This window comes from Phasianus colchicus, chromosome Z, assembly GCF_987193195.1.
Source record: "Phasianus colchicus chromosome Z, bPhaCol1.hap1.1, whole genome shotgun sequence".
Classification (NCBI taxonomy): domain Eukaryota; kingdom Metazoa; phylum Chordata; class Aves; order Galliformes; family Phasianidae; genus Phasianus; species Phasianus colchicus.
Genome location: NC_143476.1, coordinates 34,208,723 through 34,229,647, shown reverse-complemented (window position 1 = coordinate 34,229,647; position 20,925 = coordinate 34,208,723). Strand labels below are relative to the sequence as shown.

At 43.0% G+C, this 20,925-nt stretch overlaps 1 protein-coding gene and 1 long non-coding RNA gene across 2 annotated transcripts; one reads left to right on the top strand and one right to left on the bottom strand.

The window, feature by feature from the left end:
• The first annotated feature begins 1,213 nt into the window (after positions 1-1,213).
• On the top strand, positions 1,214-8,290 carry LOC149912820 (uncharacterized). The gene is made up of 3 exons (XR_016461644.1): positions 1,214-1,299; positions 6,920-7,049; positions 8,210-8,290. It is a non-coding gene; the product is annotated as an uncharacterized LOC149912820 (long non-coding RNA).
• On the bottom strand, positions 1,284-10,437 carry ANKRD34B (ankyrin repeat domain 34B). The gene is made up of 4 exons (XM_090131385.1): positions 8,955-10,437; positions 6,163-6,301; positions 3,763-3,887; positions 1,284-3,136 (listed from the first exon to the last, which is right to left on the bottom strand). The coding sequence occupies exon 4, from the start codon at positions 3,104-3,106 to the stop codon at positions 1,625-1,627; it is 1,482 nt and encodes a 493-aa protein (XP_089987511.1). The 5' UTR covers positions 3,107-3,136; positions 3,763-3,887; positions 6,163-6,301; positions 8,955-10,437; the 3' UTR covers positions 1,284-1,624.
• Between the last annotated feature and the right edge of the window lie 10,488 nt (positions 10,438-20,925).

The following is a 20,925-nucleotide window of genomic DNA, read 5'->3' as shown; positions in this document are numbered from 1 at the left end:
CTTGAAATTGTCTTATAGTTAGGGCAAGACTAAACAACATCACTACTCATACAGTTATTCATTAGGCAACAGCACAGAGTGAATTTTGACAGAAACCAAAAGAAGGCAGATAACACCCACAGTATTTTTAGGAAAGGACACCTCATTTTGGTATACAGAAATTCAGGTTATACAGACAGCAATACAGATGGCTTTTTTGTTTGTTTGGTAAATATTAGCAAAAATATTAGCAAAAGAGAGCACATTAATACTTCTCAATCTTTAGAAGACAAGTTATTAAATGTTAGATTTGATGCCATAAATCAAGCATCTACAGAATATACACAAATGCAAGATAGATGTTTGGAACCACAAAATACCAAACAGGAAGGAAAAACACATCTTCGATAGAAACGATTAAAATATATATATGTGAGTTATCTTAGAGGCAAAGCATGTTTCTGACCTGTAACAAATTCATACTTTTGCTTCAAATTAGGCAAGATGAGGTCTTCCAGCTCCCAGGTGAATATCCCCATTGTTGGATTTTGTGTGTGTGTGTGTGTGCACACGTGCGCGTGTGAGTGTGTATGTGTGAGTGTGTGTGTGAGTGCGTGTGTGTGTGGAGAAGAAACACAGGTATGGGGAGGACAAGGTCCCATGTGTTCTGCCTGAAGCTGCAAGTAAAGGAGCCCCATGCTGACAGAGCCTTTACCTCCCCCACCATCCTTGTTTTAATCAGTGTACTCCAGCAGACAGCCTGAGAAGCCCATGTTGATGGACGTGGCTACCTAGTGCTGCAAGCAGGGTTTGGTCATTTTACTTGAGAAGCGACAGCACCACTCAGGCACTCTGCTGACCTCATGCCTCAATGCTGCACTGCTGTCAGATGCTGAATGCCCAGCTGCAGCGCTCTGAGGTCTGTGTAGTATGCTGATTCCCAGTGGGCACATCAAGCAGATTCCCAGTCTTCATCTGGAATTTCTCAAGTGAAGCTACGCATACAGCATAGCTCTGTAACATCTGTTTTCATTTATAGTCTGTGTATTGTCTGTTTACATGTAGTAAATCCACTGAAGCCAGAGGATGTTGCCTGTTGGCACCCACCACTGCCCACCCTTCAAGCACAGGCTCGTGTCTGGAATGTCTGGATATCACAAAACTCTAATGTCCAGCATCACAGTCAAATGTTCCAGGTTCCCAAATTCCATTTGTACAACTTGTCTGGGTGGAGAAACAAGGCAGTGTTTGGGGAAAACTTGCAACCTAGAAATGAAAACTGCATCACCTAATATTCTTCATAGATTCAGCCTGATGTGGGTAAGGCTTCAGTGCTAAAGCTGAAATTAAGAGAATATAATAAATATTCCTCAATCTGTAGAAAGCAACATCATTTAATTAATTAATTAGACAGTTAAGTATATCTTTTGATGTAGTACCTAAGCCATTTAATTCATTCTGAGGCTGAGAGCCCTACATCACAGATCTGCCATCTTTTCAGAAGCGTATCATTACAGTTAGGTTGAGCAGCAAGTCTGTACACATTGTAAACATTTTATAACTCTTCAATCTCCTGTCAAAAATTCACTAATTGCCTAATCTGCTCAGTCTGTAATGACTGCCTCCTTAGTAGCATTTCTGTATTTTAGGTCTTGCTAAGGGAAACAGGTGCTGCTGGCATTAAGTGTTTTTGCCCATAAGAAATCACCCTGGAAACCTTACGTAAGAAATTAACATCCGGAATCGGGGGCTGCGGATTCACATTGAGTGGTGGAAGAAAACCTGGTCTTGTCTGAGCAGTGTTATCCAACAGTAAGGCTCTTGAACCCTGTCTTTCTAGAAAAGTCTCATTTTTTCTGCTCATGGGAACAGAAGGTATTCTCTCAAGTAAATCTCTAGAACTTGGAAACAAAGAGTGAGTTGGAGAGACAGTCTTCTTCTTTACTATCACTGACTTACTGTCTTCTGCAGCAGCAGGATGTAGAGTAGTAGTTAACTGAGAATCAGAGCTGTAATAATTTGCTCCTAAGTTTCTTTTTTTTATAATACTGCTTAGGTTTGAAATTAAGCTGATTGGTCCCAGATTAGAATTCTCATCCTCACCCCCAAGGATCTCACTGGGAAGATTCTCCTCTTCACTATAACAAATCTGAGAGTTTATCTTCTCGTATAATTTCTTTGATCTACTTTGAGCAGCAGTTTTCAGTAAATTAGCAGTGTCTTTTATGTCAATACTTTGGTGTCTGGTAACAAACTTCTTTGATAAGGCAAAGCCATTGGCTTTAGAAGAGACCTTTTCTTCTGGAGTTATATTCTGAAGCTCTCCGTGTAAAGAGGAAACCTTACTCTGGTGAAACGATGAAGGAGAGCTCTTTACCCAAGGCTCCGACTGTAGTTGCTGCAAATGTGCCAGCCTGGATCCTATGTCTGATGAACTCGAATTTCTTGGTGAAACTGGCTGAGAATGGTCTGTACTTCTGGGATGATCCAGATCATTAAAGCTGAAGTGTGCCCTTTTAGTTCCATTTGAGCTTGAAAGTGGGGGTGATAATTTCAGTTCTATTTTGGATGGGGAAGTGCAGGAGGCTGGAAAGTGGCATACCTCAAGGTCTGGAGGAGGCACATTTAAGTACTGTTTTGTTGTCTGCCTTCCTGATGGAGACTTTTCTGTGGTGATTATGATAACCTCCTTTCCTCTTGCTTTACAGGCGTTGAGAAGAATTTTCAGAGTCTCTCTGTCTTTAGAGTTTATTGCGTACACTAGCGCAGAGCAGTTAGAGTAATCTTGTAGGCTTGGGTCAGCTCCACTTTTCAGTAGCAAAGAAACCACCTCAGGCCCCGCTTTTTCTAGGCAAGCATGCATCAAGGCTGTCTTTCCAGATTTGTCCTGGATGTTTGGATCTGCCTTGTTTTCCAGTAGATATTTAACCATCTTTGCCTTGCTGACACCCTGAGAGTCCGAATGTTTTGTCTTACAGGCAATCATTAAGGGGGTTTCACCTCTATTATTACTTTCATTGACGTAGACTCCACCTTCCAACAACAGCCTGGTGAGGCGTAGTCGACTCTCATAGACAGCTTTGATCAGGGAGGTCCCTTCTGTTGGCAGCTCCACAGTCTGATTCATGGCACTTGTCTTTCACGTACACCTTTCTAGCTGCAGAAAATAACACCCAGTGCTCAAAGAAGGCAAGGAGGCCAAAAAAGAAAAAAGCAGAAAAAAAAAAAGGGGGGGGGGGGAAGGGAGAAAGATTAGCTATTTGAATTGCTCCTGTAAATTTGTCAACACTCCTTTAAGACAACAAAGGTGGGGAAAAAAAAAAAAAAAAAGATATTCGCACCTCCTAGACTTCCAGAAACGCTTTTTTTTTTTTTTTTTTTTTTTAAACAATATTTAAAATATTTATAAATGCTTAAAATGTAGCTGTCACTATGTTTTCTCTTTCTCCACACTGTAACGGCTTTACACTGACTACAGCCAAGTGACTGCAGCACTTGTAGCACTCCTGATTCGAAACATTGGAAGCAAGAACAAGAAGAACACTGCCGCATTTGTTTTCACTAAGTTCCTGCGAGTACCTGGGCCACTTCTATTTTTTCTTATCAAATGACAGTGCTAAACATCTACAAATTAGTGAGGAAAAAAACAGGTTACTGAGTCTTAATAATGAAGAAAAGCACAAGCACATATTGTTTAGCTAAGAATTAACTTTTAAATAGTTGGAAGACTTCTATTATCTCTTTTATAAAAGTAAAGTAGTAACATTTGCAGAAGAACATTACCTTAGTTAGGGTGCTTGAAAAAAAGACTCACTAGTCTGAGTAAAACTGCACAAATGAAATGATGCCAAAGCTGCTGTGCTTGTGGAGCCGAGAGTAATCCACTGCCTGGGCAAAAAGCATCAGCTCTAAAAGAAAAAAAACATTCAATAGTATGAAGGAAAATCTGGAGATTTCATATGAAAAAAATAGGAGCTTAATGACATAAACAGTGGCTCAAGTGCACTCTCAGCAAGTCTGCTGATGACACCAAGCTGAGGGTTGCAGTCAACACGCCCAAGAGATAGGAACTCATCAAAAGACACCTGGACAGGCAGAGCTCATGAGGTTCAACAAATCCAAGTGCAAGATAATGCCTATGAGTCATGGCAACCCCCACTATCAGTACAAGCTGGGGGATGGAAGGATAGAGTAAAGCCCTGCCAATAAATGACTTGGGGGTACTGATGGATGGCAAGCTGGACATGGGCAGGCAATGTTCCCTCACAGCCCATAAAGCCAACTGAATCCTGGGCTGCATCAAAAGTAGCATGGCCAGCACCATAAGGAAGTTGATCCTGCTCTTCAGCTCTGTGCTGGTGAGACCTCAGCTGCAGTACTGTGTCCAGATGGGGAGTTCTCAGTACAGGAGAGACATGGACCTGCTGGAGCACGTTCAGAGGAGGGCTACAAAAATGATCCAAGGGATCACAGAATCGTGAGGGTTGGAAGGGACCTCCAGAGATCATTGAGTCCAACCCCCCTGCCAAAGCAGATTCCCTACACCAGGATGCACAAGTAGTAGTCTAGCAGGTCTTGAATATCTCCAGAGAAGGAGACTCCACAACCTCCCTGGGCAGCCTGTTCCAGTGCTCCGTCACCCTCACCGTAAAGAAGTTCTTGCGCACATTGGTGCGGAACTTCCTGTGCTCCAGTTTCTGGCTGTTCCCCCTTGTCCTGTCTCCACACACTGCTGAAAACAGTCTGGCCTCGCCACTCAGCCCCAACACCTTAGATATTTATAGACCTGGATCAGATCCCCTCTCAGTCTTCTTTTCTCAAGGCTAAACAGACCCAGTTCAATTAGCCTTTCCTCATAGGGGAGATGCTCCAGGCCCTTCACCATCTTTGTGGCTCTCCGCTGGACTCTTTCCAAGAGATCCCTGTCTTTTTTGTACTGGAGCCCAGAACTGGACACAGTACTCCAGATGAGGCCTTACCAGGGCAGAGTAGAGGGGGAGGATCACCTCCCTCGATCTGCTGGCCACGCTCTTTTTAATGCACTCCAGAATCCCACTGGCTTTTTTGGCCACAAGGGCACACTGCTGGCTCATGGCCAACCTGTCGTCCACCAGGACACCCAGGTCCCTCTCCGCAGAGCTCCTCTCCAGCAGGTCATCCCCCAACCTGTACCGGTGCATGCGATTATTCCTCCCTAGGTGCAAGACTCTACACTTGCTTTTGTTAAACCTCACCTGGTTCCTTACTGCCCAGCTCTCCAGCCTGTCCAGGTCTTGCTGAATGGCAGCACAGCCTTCAGGCATGTCAGCCAATCCTCCCAACTTGGTATCATCAGCAAACTTGCTGAGGGTGGCCACTATCCCCTCATCAAGATGAGGAACAAGACCAGGCACAGCACCAACCCCTGAGGAACACCCCTCCTACGAGGACAGGGCTGTTCATCCTGGAGAAGACTCCAGAGAGACCTAGTAGTGACCTTTCAGTATCTAAAGGAAGGGGAGAGAAGAAAGAAAGGGACAGACTCCTTAGTGGTGTCAGTTGTGGTAGGGCAAGGGGAAATGGTTTTAAACTCAAAGAGAGCAGATTGAGGTTGGACATAAGGAAGAAGTTTGTGGGTTTTTCTTTTGTTTGCTTATTTTTACAGTGAGGGTAGTGAGACAGTGGAACAGGTTGCCCAGAGAGATGGTAGATGCTCCCCCGTCCCTGAAGACATTCCAGGTCAGCCAGTACAGGGTTCCGAACACCTGATGGAGCTATAGGTGCCCCTGTTCATTGCAGAGGATTTGGACTAGATGGCCATTGATTCTAAATTACTTTTTGTTCAGAGAAAAGTCTTCAGAGACAAAAGAAAAATCAGTATTTAACAACTGGCAGAGCAATATGATTTCAAAACAAGAAGTGATATGAAACCAAATTTGTTTATTCACAATTTATTTCTAGAGAAGCAAAAATGTCAAATTAGTTTAATTGCAAATGAAATGAACACACTTATTTACCATAGGGAGTATTAGTAATATTCTGGTGAATAGCTGAGAAATAGTAACTTCATTCTGTTTTTCTCCAAAATTGGTGTTTTATGTTCAATTCTGAAGTCAAAAGACAGTATCAACGTACTCTTTTTTGTTCTAAAAGTCCAAGAAACAGCAACAAAAAATTTAGCTGAAATACATGTGACATGCTTACCTCAGCTCTTCCTTGCCATAGGTAGAGGTGCCTCTGTCCAGCTGTGACACACCAGGGCTCCTCTGCTGCAGTGAGAACAGTTAGTGGAGGGGCTTCATGCTTATTTCTCTGTCCAGTGCAAATATTGCACTGCTGATCACTGGTGAGAACAGAGATGCCACTGTGATAATATAATTTTCTTTCATTGGATTTTGTTCTTTTTAAAAAACTTTTTTTTTTGATAAAACTATATTTTAAAACAAATTGCACTGAAACTACTTTAAGGATTCATTCCATTATAATGAAGGTTCATGATGCAGTATTGTCTCTCTCAGCTTTTATTGATGTACAAACCGTTATTATGAAATACATATTTTTGAGGTGTAAAACACTCAAGATTATCATCAAATCTATATTAAAAAGAACTGTCCAATTAACTGGTACATTCAAGGTGTCAGGACACAAGTTAAAGAGAAACATCATTTAGATAGCACACTTGCTGGAGTTCTGACACAATCTCTCCTCATTTTTCAAATATCTGTAAGTCACCAGTGATTTTATATATTTCTTTCAGACTTATCTTTTGGTACCTACCTGCTTGCATTACTTACGTGAAGGTACATAGCACTAACAGAAGTCTTTTCATCCACAGAAATTCTTTGGTTAGAAGAGCATTAAGTAACAGGCACAAGAGGAGAAGAATGCTACTCTGAGCCATTCAGCAAGAAAATGAGACTGTTTTTCTGTTATCTGACCAAATGCTACCACTTGCTTACAGGTCCTGTCTGCATATACTTCAACTGAACTATGAATTAAGTGAAGGTAGAGTAAGGCTAGCCTAAGCTAGTAGCGTTTAAATGTTTGGAGCAGGCTTTCTACTTGGAAGACCCTATTTTGCCATAGCAAAGGTAAGGTCACTTAAAGCTCAATTTCTAAATAACTTCTACTTACTTAATTAAACAGAGATCAGCAGCAGCCAGAAGAAGCATTGAGCCTCACTCATTCACACAATGAACAGATAGATGTAACAAAAAGCTGCAAAAAAAGATGATGAGGTGCTTGCATGCTGCTATGATCATAGAATCATTAAGGTTGGAAAAGACTGCTAAGATTATCTAGACCAAATGTCCACCTATCACCAATACTGTCCACTAAATCACATCCCTAAGTGCTATATCTACCCTTAAACACCTCCAGGGACGGTGATTCAACCACTTCCCTGGGCTGCCCTTTCTGGTGCCTAACTCCTCTTTTGGAGAAGAAATTCTTCCTAATATCCAACCTCCTCTGGCACAGCTTCAGGCCATTACCTCTCATCCTATCACTGATCCCCACCTCACCACAGCCTCCTTTGCAGGCAGCTGTAGAGGGGAATAAGGTCTCCGTTGAGCTTCTTCTTGAGACTCAGCAAACCCAGTTCCCTCAGCTGCTCCTCAAAAGGCTTGTGTTTCAAACCCCTCACAGCTTCACTGCCCTTCTCTGAGAACCTCCATGTCTTTCTTGTAGTGAGGGGCCCAAAACTGAACACAGTACTTGAGGTGGAGCCTCAGCGGGGCAGAGTACAGGAGAACAATCACCTCCCTGCTCCTGCTGGCTGGAAAATCTCCAGTCCTCTGGAACATCTCCAGTAGACAAGGACCGCTGATGGATGGTGGAAAGCAACTTGGCAATCACCTCCACCAGCTCCTACAGCACCCTTGTGTGGATCCCATCTGGCCCCATGGACTTGAGACAGTCTAGGTGCAGTGGCAGGTCTCTGACTGTTTCCTCCTGAGTTGTGGGGGGTTTATTCTGCTCCCCACCTCAGACTTCCAGGTCGGGGGGTAGAGTACTCAGATGATAATCTGACTATTAATGACAGATGTAAAACAGGCATTGAGAACCTCATCCTTTTCCTTACCCTCAGTGGTCATGTTTCCCACCACATTCAGTAAAGGATGGACATTCTCATTGGCCCTTAACTATTGGTACATTCGTAAACACATTTTTCCATTGTCCTTTACCACAGTGACCAGGTTGAGCTCATTCTGGGCTTTAGTATTTCTGATTTTCTCCCTGCATATCTTAGCAACTTCCCCGGGAGCCTGAGTTGCCGGTTTACTTCCTGTGGAAGAAGGGACTCTTCTGTTCCCTGTTCAGCCACACTACTTCACCTTACAGCACAGGGGACAGCCCACTCCTGCATTTTTACAACTTCTTGAGAGCATCCAGCCTTCCTGGATCCTTCTGCCCTCCAAGATTGACTCCTAAAGGAATGGGATGGTGAGGGGATGTTGCAAGCACCAAAAGACATGCAGGATGCAGAATACACTACTGGAAGGAAAATCCTTTATTCCTGACTACTTCCACCATATCTACACTGGCCATAGGCATGTATCTGCATTTACAGAGATATGCACAGCTGAGAACAGACCAAGAGCCATCTGTAAGCATCTCCTGCCCTCACAGTGGTGAAGAGGTAACCACAAGACATGCAGCACATGTTGCATGAACCTGGCATGTTAACACCAGAGGAGTTACATATCTGTAAATGAACAGTATAATGCAGAATCCATTCTTGAAAGCTAGGCACCATAACCATGATTTCATATGCAGAATCTGTCCTTACAGGAGAATGTGTTGTCCCTTCCAGGGCCATGTCATCATAAAATTGCTGTTGTGAGAACAAAGTGTAGACAGACTTCTGTAAGACCAGAGTGACACTGGCTGAATGGAAACACACCTAGACAGGTACACACTGCTCCAAAGAAACACAAGTAACAACAACAACAAAAAAAAAACCCAATAACCCAACAAAAATACACAGTACTTACAGATACTTGAAGTGAAAGTCACAGTTCAAGCAGACTCCCCAATGATTTACTCTGTTGATAATTAAACAAATTGGGATTATACATGCTCTAATCTCAGTAGCTGCGATGCCAGGATCAACTGCATGTGTTACTGAGATGTGAGGAGAGCCACAGGAGCCAGATTGGTGCTAGGATAGCTCATCAAGGAATGAGGAACTGTGTGACTTTGCAGCCGGTCTTTCAGAACATTCACAAATTTCTAATGTTCTTGTGCAAATCGCATTCCAGAAACACTTATTTTTTCTGTAGATAAATTAATTTTATTTTTAAAGAGACAAATTGTCCTGGAGACTGGGATGAAGAAGCACAAGGCACCTGGTAGAATGAAAATGAATTTTTGAAGGCAAAGATGGTTTGTTTCCAAGAAGTGGTGAAGCACTGCTGTGGATCAGTGCTGAGTCCTATATTGAAGTCTGACAGGCAAGTATGAAGTGGTGATAACCTATATCCCTATTCTGACAGAGGTCCTGCTGCCATCAAAGTGGGAAAAGCCAATGGAACTTAAAAGTTTTAGCAATTTTTTTGTCCTGTACCCCTTGCTTCCTGATCTGTGAGCATACTGATGTAGCTGTCATGTCCCTGCTCACTGCAGGAGAGTTGGATTAGAGAGCCTTTAAGGGTCCCTCCCAACTCAAACCATTCTATGACTCTAATTACCAGGTGACAGCGTTTTGTTACAGGTAAGAATGGAAATAACCACAGAAGTAAGGGGCAAAACACTCATATATACGTTATAACGTACAGGCATTTTCACTAAGTGAACATAGCAAAGGATGCTGTGAATTGATGTTACTGCAAGATATTCCTCACTTACTCAAAAGTTAAAGCCAAATTTTCTTGCTATGCCCCACCCTCTCAGTTACACACAACTTTTCACAGCAGCGTTCAGGGAGTCTAAAATCATCCCACTACAATTCAGCCAGCGATTCTCCCCTCCGTCAGAGACGGGCTCTCGTCTCGTCAGCGCACCCGTGATTCACCTTAACTCCGTGAACTCTCCCGGTCAGGGTAGCAGCCCCGATCTCCCCCGCTGACATTTAACCGCTTGCAAGAAACGACTTCTAATTAACTTCTCAATCCCCAACAGAGCCAAAGTTTCCCGCACAGCCCCGGCGAGCTGCCGGGACCGAGCCGGGTTTCAGGGCACCGAGGCGGGACTCCCCACAGCCTTTGCCGACAGCATTTGCCCCTCCGCCACGCCGAGCTGCGGGCGGTCCGGGCGCTGCCTGCAGCCGTCCCGCTCACCGCGCTCTGCCTCAGAGGAGCGCCGAAGAGCTCCCGACCCCGCGGGCTGCCATCGCACCGGCCAGCTCGCTCCTCACCTGTTCCCGTCGCAGCTCCTCGGGGCCGGAGCGGCGCTCCGCCGCCCGCCGCGATCTCAGTCAGAGCCGCGCCTCCCCGCCACGCGCTCAGGCATGCAGTGGAAGTTCCGCCTGCTTTTATACAGGGGCCGGCGGCCAGCGGGGCGAGACGTGAGGCGGAGAAGGGCTCCCCGCTGCGCAGACGTCGGCTCTCTCGGGTCGCGCTTCGCGGGGGCAGCGGGCGCCCGCACCTGGCACAGCCCTGCTGCCTCGCGGCCGCGCTCCGCTGCCTCGTTCGCACACCGCTCCTGCCCCAAGCCAGCCTTCCCTGCCACCTCCTCAGGGGATGGCTGTAGGAGGCCCTCACACCTTGCTGCCCATCTCGTCGTGGCAGTGGGCTCCCTCCACGGGCTCTTGGCTTTCCGGTGCGCACCGCTGCCTCCATTTCCCTCAGCCAGACATGGCTGTCCTCTACAGAGTGATCTCCTGGCCGCGCTGTTCTCCCTCCATGGCGAAGGGCAGCTGTTGTGAAGAAACAACCCGCCTAAAATCCTTGCTGCTTCCCACCGCCCAGGGGTATTAATTTGTTGGCATTTGAGGTGATGTTGAGGCAGATGACCCCTTGCTGGTTGCCTCTGGCTGACTTCCCAAACAAGCTCAAAAACAGCCTGTCTGTGGTAGCATCCAAACTCTACTGGAAACATGGCTGTGGCTTTTAGTGCCTAGAGGGAACCTGCGCTTTGAACAGCTTACAGGTCTGTCCCAAGAGTACCATTCATTAAGTAAAAATGATCACCTAGAGCCATAAGAGAAGCTGAGAAATTTGTCTGAGATCTTTTTCAGGGGAGCCCGAAGCAGCTCTGCCTTGGGGTGTACTCAACTTTTACTTTGCAATAATCGCCAGTTATTTCAGATGGCAAAACTTCAAGAAAAAAAAAAAAGGATTGGGTTCTGTTTATTTGTAGGAGGACTACAAGGTCTGCCGTTTCATAAATTGCCCTGGAGACTTCCAGGGCAAGGAAGGATCTGGGCAACCTGATTTAGCTGTATGCATTCCTGTTCATTGCATGGGAGTTGGACTAGATGGCCTTTAAAGGTCCCTTCCAAGTCTAAGAATTCTATGATTCTGTGATTCTCAATTTCTTCATAATTAAACAAGCCTAAATCCATCCAGATACTTATTTTAATATGCTTCTCTTTGCAGGGGTACCTGTAGCCCCATTTGGAGTTGAAGGCCCCCCTATCAATATAGGATTACCTTACATCACGTTTTCTCTTTGTTGCTTCCTCTCCAGAAGCAACCATAATTAAAGCATGCCAGGAAAGACTTTTTTTTTTTCTTTTTTGGTACTTGATGTTGCCTAACAATGAACCAACTTGGCAGAAAATAAGCTCTGGGATTTCATTTATTTATTTATTTATTTATGTTACAAGTACATGGAAGTTTCTCTGCAATACCACTTTAATGCAGGGACGCTTTATATGGATTCATCTTCTGAGAAGTGGGCCACACTGTATTTTCCAGAGTGGTTGGAAATCATCTTCGGCATCAGAAGAGGTTTTAATAAGTGACATTTATTCCAACAGAGCCAACCTGTATGTTCTTCATCACTAACTCAGGAATACAAAAGTTTAAAAAAAAAAATAAAAATTCTGTCAAATACAATGCATCAATGTCTTCTCACAGCTGCCATGTACTATGTTTCTGAGGTTATCTGAGGATATAAAATCTTAAAATGTGTCCAAAAGGGGGCAACAAAGAGCTGTGACTTAGGAGGAGTATATGATGTCAACTTGGTTTGTTCAGCCCAGAGAAGAGAAGACTAAGGGGTAACCTCAATACTCTCCAGATTCTTCATGGAGAGCAGAGGGTAGCACTGAGCTCTGCTTTCTGGTAACAGCAACAGATTCTGCCTCAGAGAGCTGTGGGTATGGAATGGGCTCCCCACGGCAGTGCGCACAGCCTCAAGCCTTTTGATGTTCAAGAAACATTTGGAAAGCACTCTCATCAGATCTAGTTTAACTCTTAGATTGCTTTGTGTGGAGTTACACTTGATAATGCATCCCTTCTAGCTAAGGATATTCTATGATTCTATGATCTTATCCTCTTGGATACCATTTTTCTAAACTGACCATCTCATACAAACACTTCTTCTGCAATGGACTTTCAGGTTACTACAAAAAGTCCATGGAATTTCAGACCGTATTACTAGTTTAGGACACCTTTGCAGAATCACAAACTCAACAGGATTGGAAGGAACCTTTACAGATCATCTGGTTAGTCCCTCTCACTCCAGCAGGACCACCACAGAACCATGTCTGGATGGTTTTTGGTCTAGATCCCTAAAGTCCAGGACTCCAGTAATAGTCAACCTCTCTAGGCAGCCTGTGCCAGTCTCTGACACAATAAAGAAGTGTTTCCTGAATGTTCAGATGAATCTGTTTCCATTTGTGACCATTACCTCTTGATCTATTCCTTGGCATCACTGAGAAAAGCTTGGCTCCATTCTCTCTGCACTCTCTCCTGTGGGATTTGTATGCACTGATATAATCACCCCTTAGCATCTCCAGGCAGAACAGTCTCAGCTGTCTCAGCCTTTCATCACAACTGAACAGTCCAACTCTCAACCTTTCCTTACAGGAGAGAGGCTCCAGGTCCTTTGTCATCTTAGTGGTCCTTTCTTGAACTCTCTCCAGTAGCTTCACATCTCTCATGTACTTGGAAGTGGGAGGGGAAAGGGAGAACTGGACACATCCCCACCAGTACAGAGGAGAGGGGATTACATCTCTCAGCCTGATGCAATCCTTTGCCCAATGCAGCATGTGATACCCTTTGTCTTCTTTGTCTCAGGGGCAGATGGCTCAATTATGTTCAACTTGATATCCACTGCGACCCTCAGGTCCTTTGCTACAATGCCACTTTCCATGTGAGTGGCCTCAGCATATTTTGGTGCTTGGGTTCCACATCCAGATGTCTCCTAAATACCTCCAGATATGGGGACTCCACCGCTTCTCTGGGCAGCCTGTTCCAATATTTGACCACTTTCAATGTGAAGAAATTCTTCCTAATATCCAGCCTAAACCTTCCCTGGCACAACTTGAAGCCATTTCCTTGCATGTTGTCACTCATCATCTGAGAAAAGAGACCAAACACTCTTCTCACTGCAACCTCATTTCAGGTAGCTGTAGAGTGATATAGCATCATCTCAACATTCTCTACTCCAGACTAAAATAGCACAGTTCCCTTACCTGTTCCTCACATATCTCATTTTCTAATTCCTTCACTACCTTCATTACAGGAGAAGTCAAAGACTTTACCAACATCCAGGCAGACAGTATCTACTGCCCCCCTCTTATCCACCAGGCCAGTAATTTCATACACAATTGGTCAAGCATGACTTCCCCTGGGTGAGTTTATGCTGATGACTCCTGATCACATTATTGCACTAGTTTATTTGCTTGTTGCCTCAGTGATGTTTGTGGACTATCCTTCATCATAGAATCGTAGAATCATTTGGGTTATCCGGTCCAATTCCCCTGCATCGAGCAGGAACAGGTACTTTCTGACAGGGCTCTGAATAACAGCATTTCCTGCAGATATCTGTGATATCCCATGGATATTTTTGTGGAATGCCAATTCTCACAAAAGCTCACTGTGATAGTGAGCACACATACAATATTCTGCAGAAGTTTTGACTACCTTTTGCCATGCTAACTTTCTGTGGTGAGGATGTGTGGATGTTAAAATTGTGGCAACTGTCTTCTCTCCCCTGCAAATGCTGTTAAATGCAGGATCTGTAGTGCTGTTTTGTGCAAGATTCTGCACTCATCTATTTAAAAAGGCAGCTCCTGCCTCAAAGACTTTGTCATCTTGGCATGTAATAAAAGACAACAGGTGAATCCAGTAAACAAATAGGGTAGTTCAAGGCAAAGTAAGTGAAACAGTCGTATTCTGTATAACACACACGGAGTGCCAGCAGCCTTGATGCTGTGAAGGGCTTTCTTAGGCATTGCATGAGATAAGTTTCCAGGAGGACTGTGAAAGAGAGTGCTTCACAGGATCGGTCAGGCACAGGCATGACTAAGAGCTGGATGAACGTATGAATAAGCCACTAAGACAAACATCCCAAGCGCAGATTCTTCAGCTACTCTTTAACCTCATCTTTAAAAAGCTAAGTCGGGAGAATGTCCACAGTGTTTCTTCTTGCAGTTCTAATTATCTTTGTTTTCTTTTGTTCTCTGCACCTCACTCACATTGTTAATATTCTTTCTGTATAGTCTGAGATAGGCATGTACATCGAACACCCATTGTGCAAATTATGTAAGGTATGGAGGTGGGCTGCACTTGTGCATGTTTCATCAGTTCTGCTGCTTAGGCATCCTCACCTGTGTGGTTTCTGCAGCTCTTACATGCAATTTCTTATTAATATAAATCCCTTATTGCACTGTTTTGTTGTGCTTATGATAGCCAACAGAAATCACTTTAAAAAGAGTTTAACACACCAGAGCTTTTTTAGAAAGATTATTAAACTTAAACAAACAAAAAAACAGATAGATAGATAGATAGATAAAAATGTCACAGCCTCCTCATTTTTGTCTGGTTTTAATTAGGTATAAAAAACAACTCTTGATATCAAGAAAACAATATTTATGTTAATTGTAAAGGAGGGTGAAAAACCAAGGCAGGAAATATATCAATGCAGCCTAAGGTTTGTATTAAAACACGGAAGATGTTTGCATATGCCCATGACATGTTAGTCTGTTACACTACTTCCTGTTCCTCTCAGGATCTCTGTCTACCCAGACCTCTTGAATCATTATGACATATGGGCTAGTTGATATCTACCAGGAGAAAGTTTTATGGTCAGAATAGCAGCACTCATTTTAATTGACCAAAACGTTCTAGTGCACTAATTCTTGACAAGCTTTTGTCCAAATGCAGGCAGGCAGGCAGTAAAACTAAAGAAACACACTTATCTTAGACAAGCTGTTGGAAATGCAGAGCTAGACTGCAGCCCTTGAGCCTGGGAGCTGTGTCTTGAGAAAGTGGCCGCAGGGATTGGGGTCCTGGCTATGCAGCAAGGAACTCTGAACTTAGCGGGGGCCTTCCCTTGGTCACCCAGGACTCTGGGGATGAGGGAAGAGAGCTGCTCCACACTTCTGATTGGGGGGGAGGGTAAGAAAAAGAAAAAAAAGAGGGAATACTTTGATCCAAACACTACTTTTTTGTGGATTGTGTTTTCTAAGGGGGACTGTAAACATGTTGGTTATCATGCCTATTTGGAATGCTCACCAAACCAACCTCGCACTGACCAATTTTAGCCTACACCACCAAGAAATGATTCAAAGGAAGGATCTAAACTTGAAATTAATATTACAGTAATTTGGTACTGTAAGAGATTATTATTTTGCATCATCACTGTCTCAAAGCTTGCTGAGGACACAGACGAACAAGTTCAGGCAAGTCCTGGGCAGGGGTTGAGAGATCTTTTGTCTGGAGAAGTTTGATGGACAAGTCTTGGGCAAGGATTGCGAAATCTTTTGTCCGAGGGTGACAGATGGACTGGGCCGGGGGCAACGAGGGGGAGATAAGCTGCAGCTTAATAGCTGTGAAGTGGTCTTTGTGTGGGCTTATCTCAAGGAAGATGGCCATCTCAGGAAGTGAGATGTCACTCGAATGACTCCTGCTCAAGCGCTCACGGATGTCAGGTAGGCAGAAGTAGGATAAAAAGAGGAATCGAAAACCATGGGGATGGGTTTCTGCCATCAGATTCCTCACCACGGAATTCCTGCATGCTGACGGACTCTCCTGGGCCCGCTACCCGAGTCCTGCTGCTTCCCCTCCTGGACTGGCTCTGCGACTTCTTCCTGCCACCTGTTGCTGCCCAAGGCCGGCCACGCTGCTGCTCTACTCCGCCCCCCCCCCCCCCCCCCCCGCTGCTTCTGCCTCGGACCTTCGAAGCGGCGTGCAACGGGACCGCTGCTGGATCCTGGTGGTGACTAGCCCCGCTTCACGCGATTCTTGCTTTTTCCTAGCTTTTCTATCGCACTCCTTCCCTTCCCCGTCTCCCTAATTAGACTTATAATAAACTGGTTGGACTAACATATGAACCGTTGTTTCTTAATCTCACACCGGGTATACAGATATTAAAAGAACCTCAGCTCCCTTCCTATAAATTGGAGCGAGACAGGTACCTAAAATAATACACTTTAATATGTGTAAAGAGGCAGCAGTTTACTGTGGTGGAGCCATTCACTGGAAGGAATGTACTAACACATTGAAAATAACAGTGCTTCTTAAAAATTCTTTTATTAAATGTAAGAGGTACAGCAGCCTGCTTGTTTAAAATAAGGAAAAGAGATTCTGTCTATGATTCAGAGATACAGGGAAGGTCTAAAAGAGAAGAGAAGAGACAGAGGCAGTGTGCAGATACAGAGAAATGCTGTTTTATTTCAAAAATAATAAGCAAAACCAAACAGAAGAAATTAAGGCTCCATTAAGAGTCTACCTTCATGAAATCTCAACTCTGCATGCAGTTTAGAATCTGGAATAACATTTTATTACTTTACCTTTTTTTAGGTAATTTTGTTTTATGTATACTTCACATCATACTTTCCTTGCTAACACTCTCATTGAATTGATCACATCAGGTAAGAGCTCTGAGATGGGCCCTACTGACCTGATGTGGTATAACTGCTTTGGCTCCAGTGAATTAATACTAGAGATGGTGTTCCTCTCAATTTCTTTCAGGAATGTTTTAATTATCCAGTTGTAACATGAAGGCTTCTTTCTGAAACAGATATGCTCTCTGAAGTGTTTGGTGTATGTTGGCTAATTACTTCAATTAAAAGATTGTCTGTGTGGGAATGCTCATGTGATACTTGCAGGAATAATTATGATGGGTGGGAAGACTATTTTAGAGACCACACTGCACTGAAATGTCCTGTAGCGTAGGCACATCCATTAGTAATGGTGTGCTATGCCAGTGCTGTACTCCTAAATGTAGCACTTCAGCAGGACAACCCTCTTGTGCTCATGTTTTTATTTGCGTACAAATCAGGTGCTGCATTTTGCATGGAGGAATTCCATGATACACCTTCGCTCCATATGCACCTCCATGTCAGACACCATTGTGTCAGAGTGCCCCTCTGCTGCCATCTGTTACATGGCAACTAAATGTAACATTATTGGCAAGAAGGTTCAATCTCCATTGCCATACCACCAATGTCTGCCTTTACTGTCATGGGCCAACATCATAAAGCAAGTGGCGTTACTTTCAGAGCAGCCTTCCTACTTTTAAATGTTTTAATGTGACACTGTCAGGCATATTGTTACGTAAGACAGAAGCAAGATATGTTCTCTACCATCCAGTAAGAGCTTACTTATTTCTATATAGTGATTTCTGGTCACAGTATTTATTTTCTAATAATGAAGAAAAGTCACAAAAGAGTTCAAGACATCCAATACTACTTTCAGTGTTAACAGACCTGTTTGAAATTTGTACAAGCCAGCATCAATTCCATCTGAAACTGTGATGGCAATGACAAGAAAAAAATTGACATTCACAGTTAATGATTTCAAGTGTTTTTTTATTTTCTTTCGTGAATACATACACAAATATTCTGAACAGGCTAAGCAGTTATTTGTCTATAACATGAAAGATACAGATTTCCTTCAAATAAGGTGCTGCATGAAAAAGGCATGATTACTTAAAGTGGAAAGTGGTCTGCACCTTTTGTGCACTGCCGGAGTTTCTAAAGGTATTTGGAGTTATATACTACAAAAAAAAAAAAAAAAAAAAATTGTGAATTATGCAGTAGACAATGGTGCAGCTGCTGTATGACAAGAGAAACAGGATTCCATTGGAAAGAGAATGTTAACATGTAATGCATGAAGGACACAGAGATTCAATATTTTGAAGAAATCAATTTAACTGACCAAAATAGCACTGTGCACAAAAGTACTAAGTGAGGAAAGAAAAAGTCCACTACAGAATGCCTATTTTTACCAAAGACAAATGAGGAAAATTTAATTTAAAATTAATTATGAAATTAATTATCTCTCTTCTATACGTCATACAACCCACCTAGAGCCACAAAAAGAATTACTTCTTAGTGTACTCTGGACTCGGGTGTACAAATAATCTAGGTCTATCTGCAGGGTGTGCTAACATTACATTCCTGTTTGCTTGTTATGAGGAGCTACTGGTCTCACAGCTGCATCAGTGGAAAGGGTCACTTGAGTTTTATTTCTGATAAACATTCTTTTGAGAATGTAATCAGAAAAGGACTCCAGGCCTTTTCTTCTTCCAGTCATGTCAATTAATCTGATAAAAGACTCCTTACAAACTTTGCTTTGATTGTATGTGAAAGGACACACAATGATCTGCAGATGGGAAATGAGAAAACAACACAGAATTCACTCCAGAGTACGTAGAAGTCTTTATAATTGAAGGCCAATGAAAAATGTGTAGGTTCCCTACATGGAGCCACAAAGATGTATGCTTTGCTTTTCCCCAGGAGAACAAGAGGACCAGTCTGGGCACAGAGCTAACTCCCAGGCTTCTGGATCCTTTGGGGTGGGACTTAAGCTTTCACATGCAGCTTAGGCACTTCAGCATAGGATTTGTAGCTGAGGCTTTCACTGCGGCTGTCAAAAGCAGTCAATGAAACATTTAAATCCTGAAAAAGCTTCACTCCTGAAATTCTTCGTCTTAGTATCTTAGAAGTACTCTACCCTGGGGCAGTTTGAAAATGTTTTTGCAGTAATATTACTGTTACAGAACAAACTACCACAAGAAATTGTGTAATCTTTCTCAAAAACAACACTTTTCTTATCTCTTTTTTCCCCATCTTCATCCTTTTGTTCCAGAACCTGCATCTTCAGAAGATTTTTCAGAGTGCACCCTAACTTGGTAGGTTTCATTCCTAGTCCTGCTGGGCAGGCAGGGACAGTTAAAGCACAGCTGCTTCATGAGGTAAGTATCTTCTTGTTTCATACTGAAGGAAGTTTTGTTAGGCTTCCTCTTATGCACCTCATTGTCAGCAACAATGGACAAACAAGCCTTCCTGTAGTTTTTTCCCTCCTCTCCAAATTAGCCACTGCCTGCTCACACTTTCCTTTTCTACTAGAATTGCTTTTAAACACTTTAGAATTATTTTGGTTTTAGGCAAAAGCCTTTGACAAATTAGCTGTAGTTTGATGAAGACAATATGGTTGTCTGGTCCCAGTTATGAGTTCAGTCAAATGCTCTTGATGCTCCACTTAGATAACATGCATAAACTAATCACCATTACTTTTCCCCTCCTGCCTTCTTCCACGGTCTGTATATATACTAATATTGTGTTGGCTAAATTAGGAAACTCCTATTACTTAGTGTTTGCCTTTCTTCTCCATGGATTGTTCTCAGTGGCAGTGATTTGTTGTTGGAATGTTCCCAATTCTGTCCTTGAATACATTGTGACCCTAACAATACTAGCGAGCTAATTACAACATCAGCCTTCTACAACCAAATGGGAAATAGCTGTCCACTTTCAGACAGGAGAGATAATGAACAAAAGACAAGCAACAGAAACACTAATGGTTTGCATTTCATCTCTTATGTGGACCCTCTCATTTTAGCAATCTTGTTAGAACTACTATCATCCTTAAAAATTTAATTTTTAACCTGTTTAGAACACTTTGTTCTTGGGAAAGCATGAATGAGGGGGATTAAATTATATCTGCACTATACTTTTCTTGGTGGTTGGTAATTATATTGTCACTCATGGTGCTACTCATTGCACTCAGCTGCATGGAAATGAGGAAAAACATGACATTTCTCCATGCACTAGAATCTATAGCTTTTCACACCATCATATATCTGGGAGATATAGGAGTAAACAAAACATGGGGAAGTTGTGTTTGGATCAAAAGATATTTTCTTCTCAAACAACAGTATAAAATATTTTTATATGGCAAAGTGATGGGTTCAGTGCCCAATTTAGGTGAGTAGCACACAGATGTTTTGTGCTTTCTGAGCCTACCTGTCAGACAGCCAAGTACTGCTTCTGAACGTGGCCCCATATGAAGTCCAGCCAGTAACTTGTTTTTTCTTGTCTTAGTTATTTCATGAACAATCTGAGGTATCTCTAAAAGAGCACAGATTTAAAATTTTGCAAAGTAACAATCATCTGGAAATAATGCACCTGTCAGCAAACTGCCTTTTTAAACATAAGAAGACTTACATTCTTCTGCCCATCTGTTTACTTCAAACAGAACCTAACTAGCCAATGGCTAGTATGTCAATCTTTGGTGTAGAATTTGGCAAGTGAAGGCAGCTAAATCTGGAGAAGATTCTATAAAGTCAAAGAGAAACTTTCTCTTATATTCTCTGAAGAATCATCTGCATCCAAGTGGAAATTTTTTGAAACCAGATTGATTCTGCAAAACTTTTGACTGTATCTTGTGCAGTACATACTTAGGCAGAAATTTTCTCATCTATGTTCACATCAGTATCACAGTATAATCTCACATAGCATAAAGTGTTTGCTTCCACTTTAAATAAACGTCAGTTGCCATACATGCACTTTGCAGATGAGCTGTGCAGAGCTCTTAGCGCTGACCTGTATTCTGATATTAACTGGTACAT

Bases quoted from the DNA above. Each gene is read 5' to 3' on its own strand.
- ANKRD34B (XM_090131385.1), bottom strand. From the start codon at position 3,106: ATGAATCAGACTGTGGAGCTGCCAACAGAAGGGACCTCCCTGATCAAA.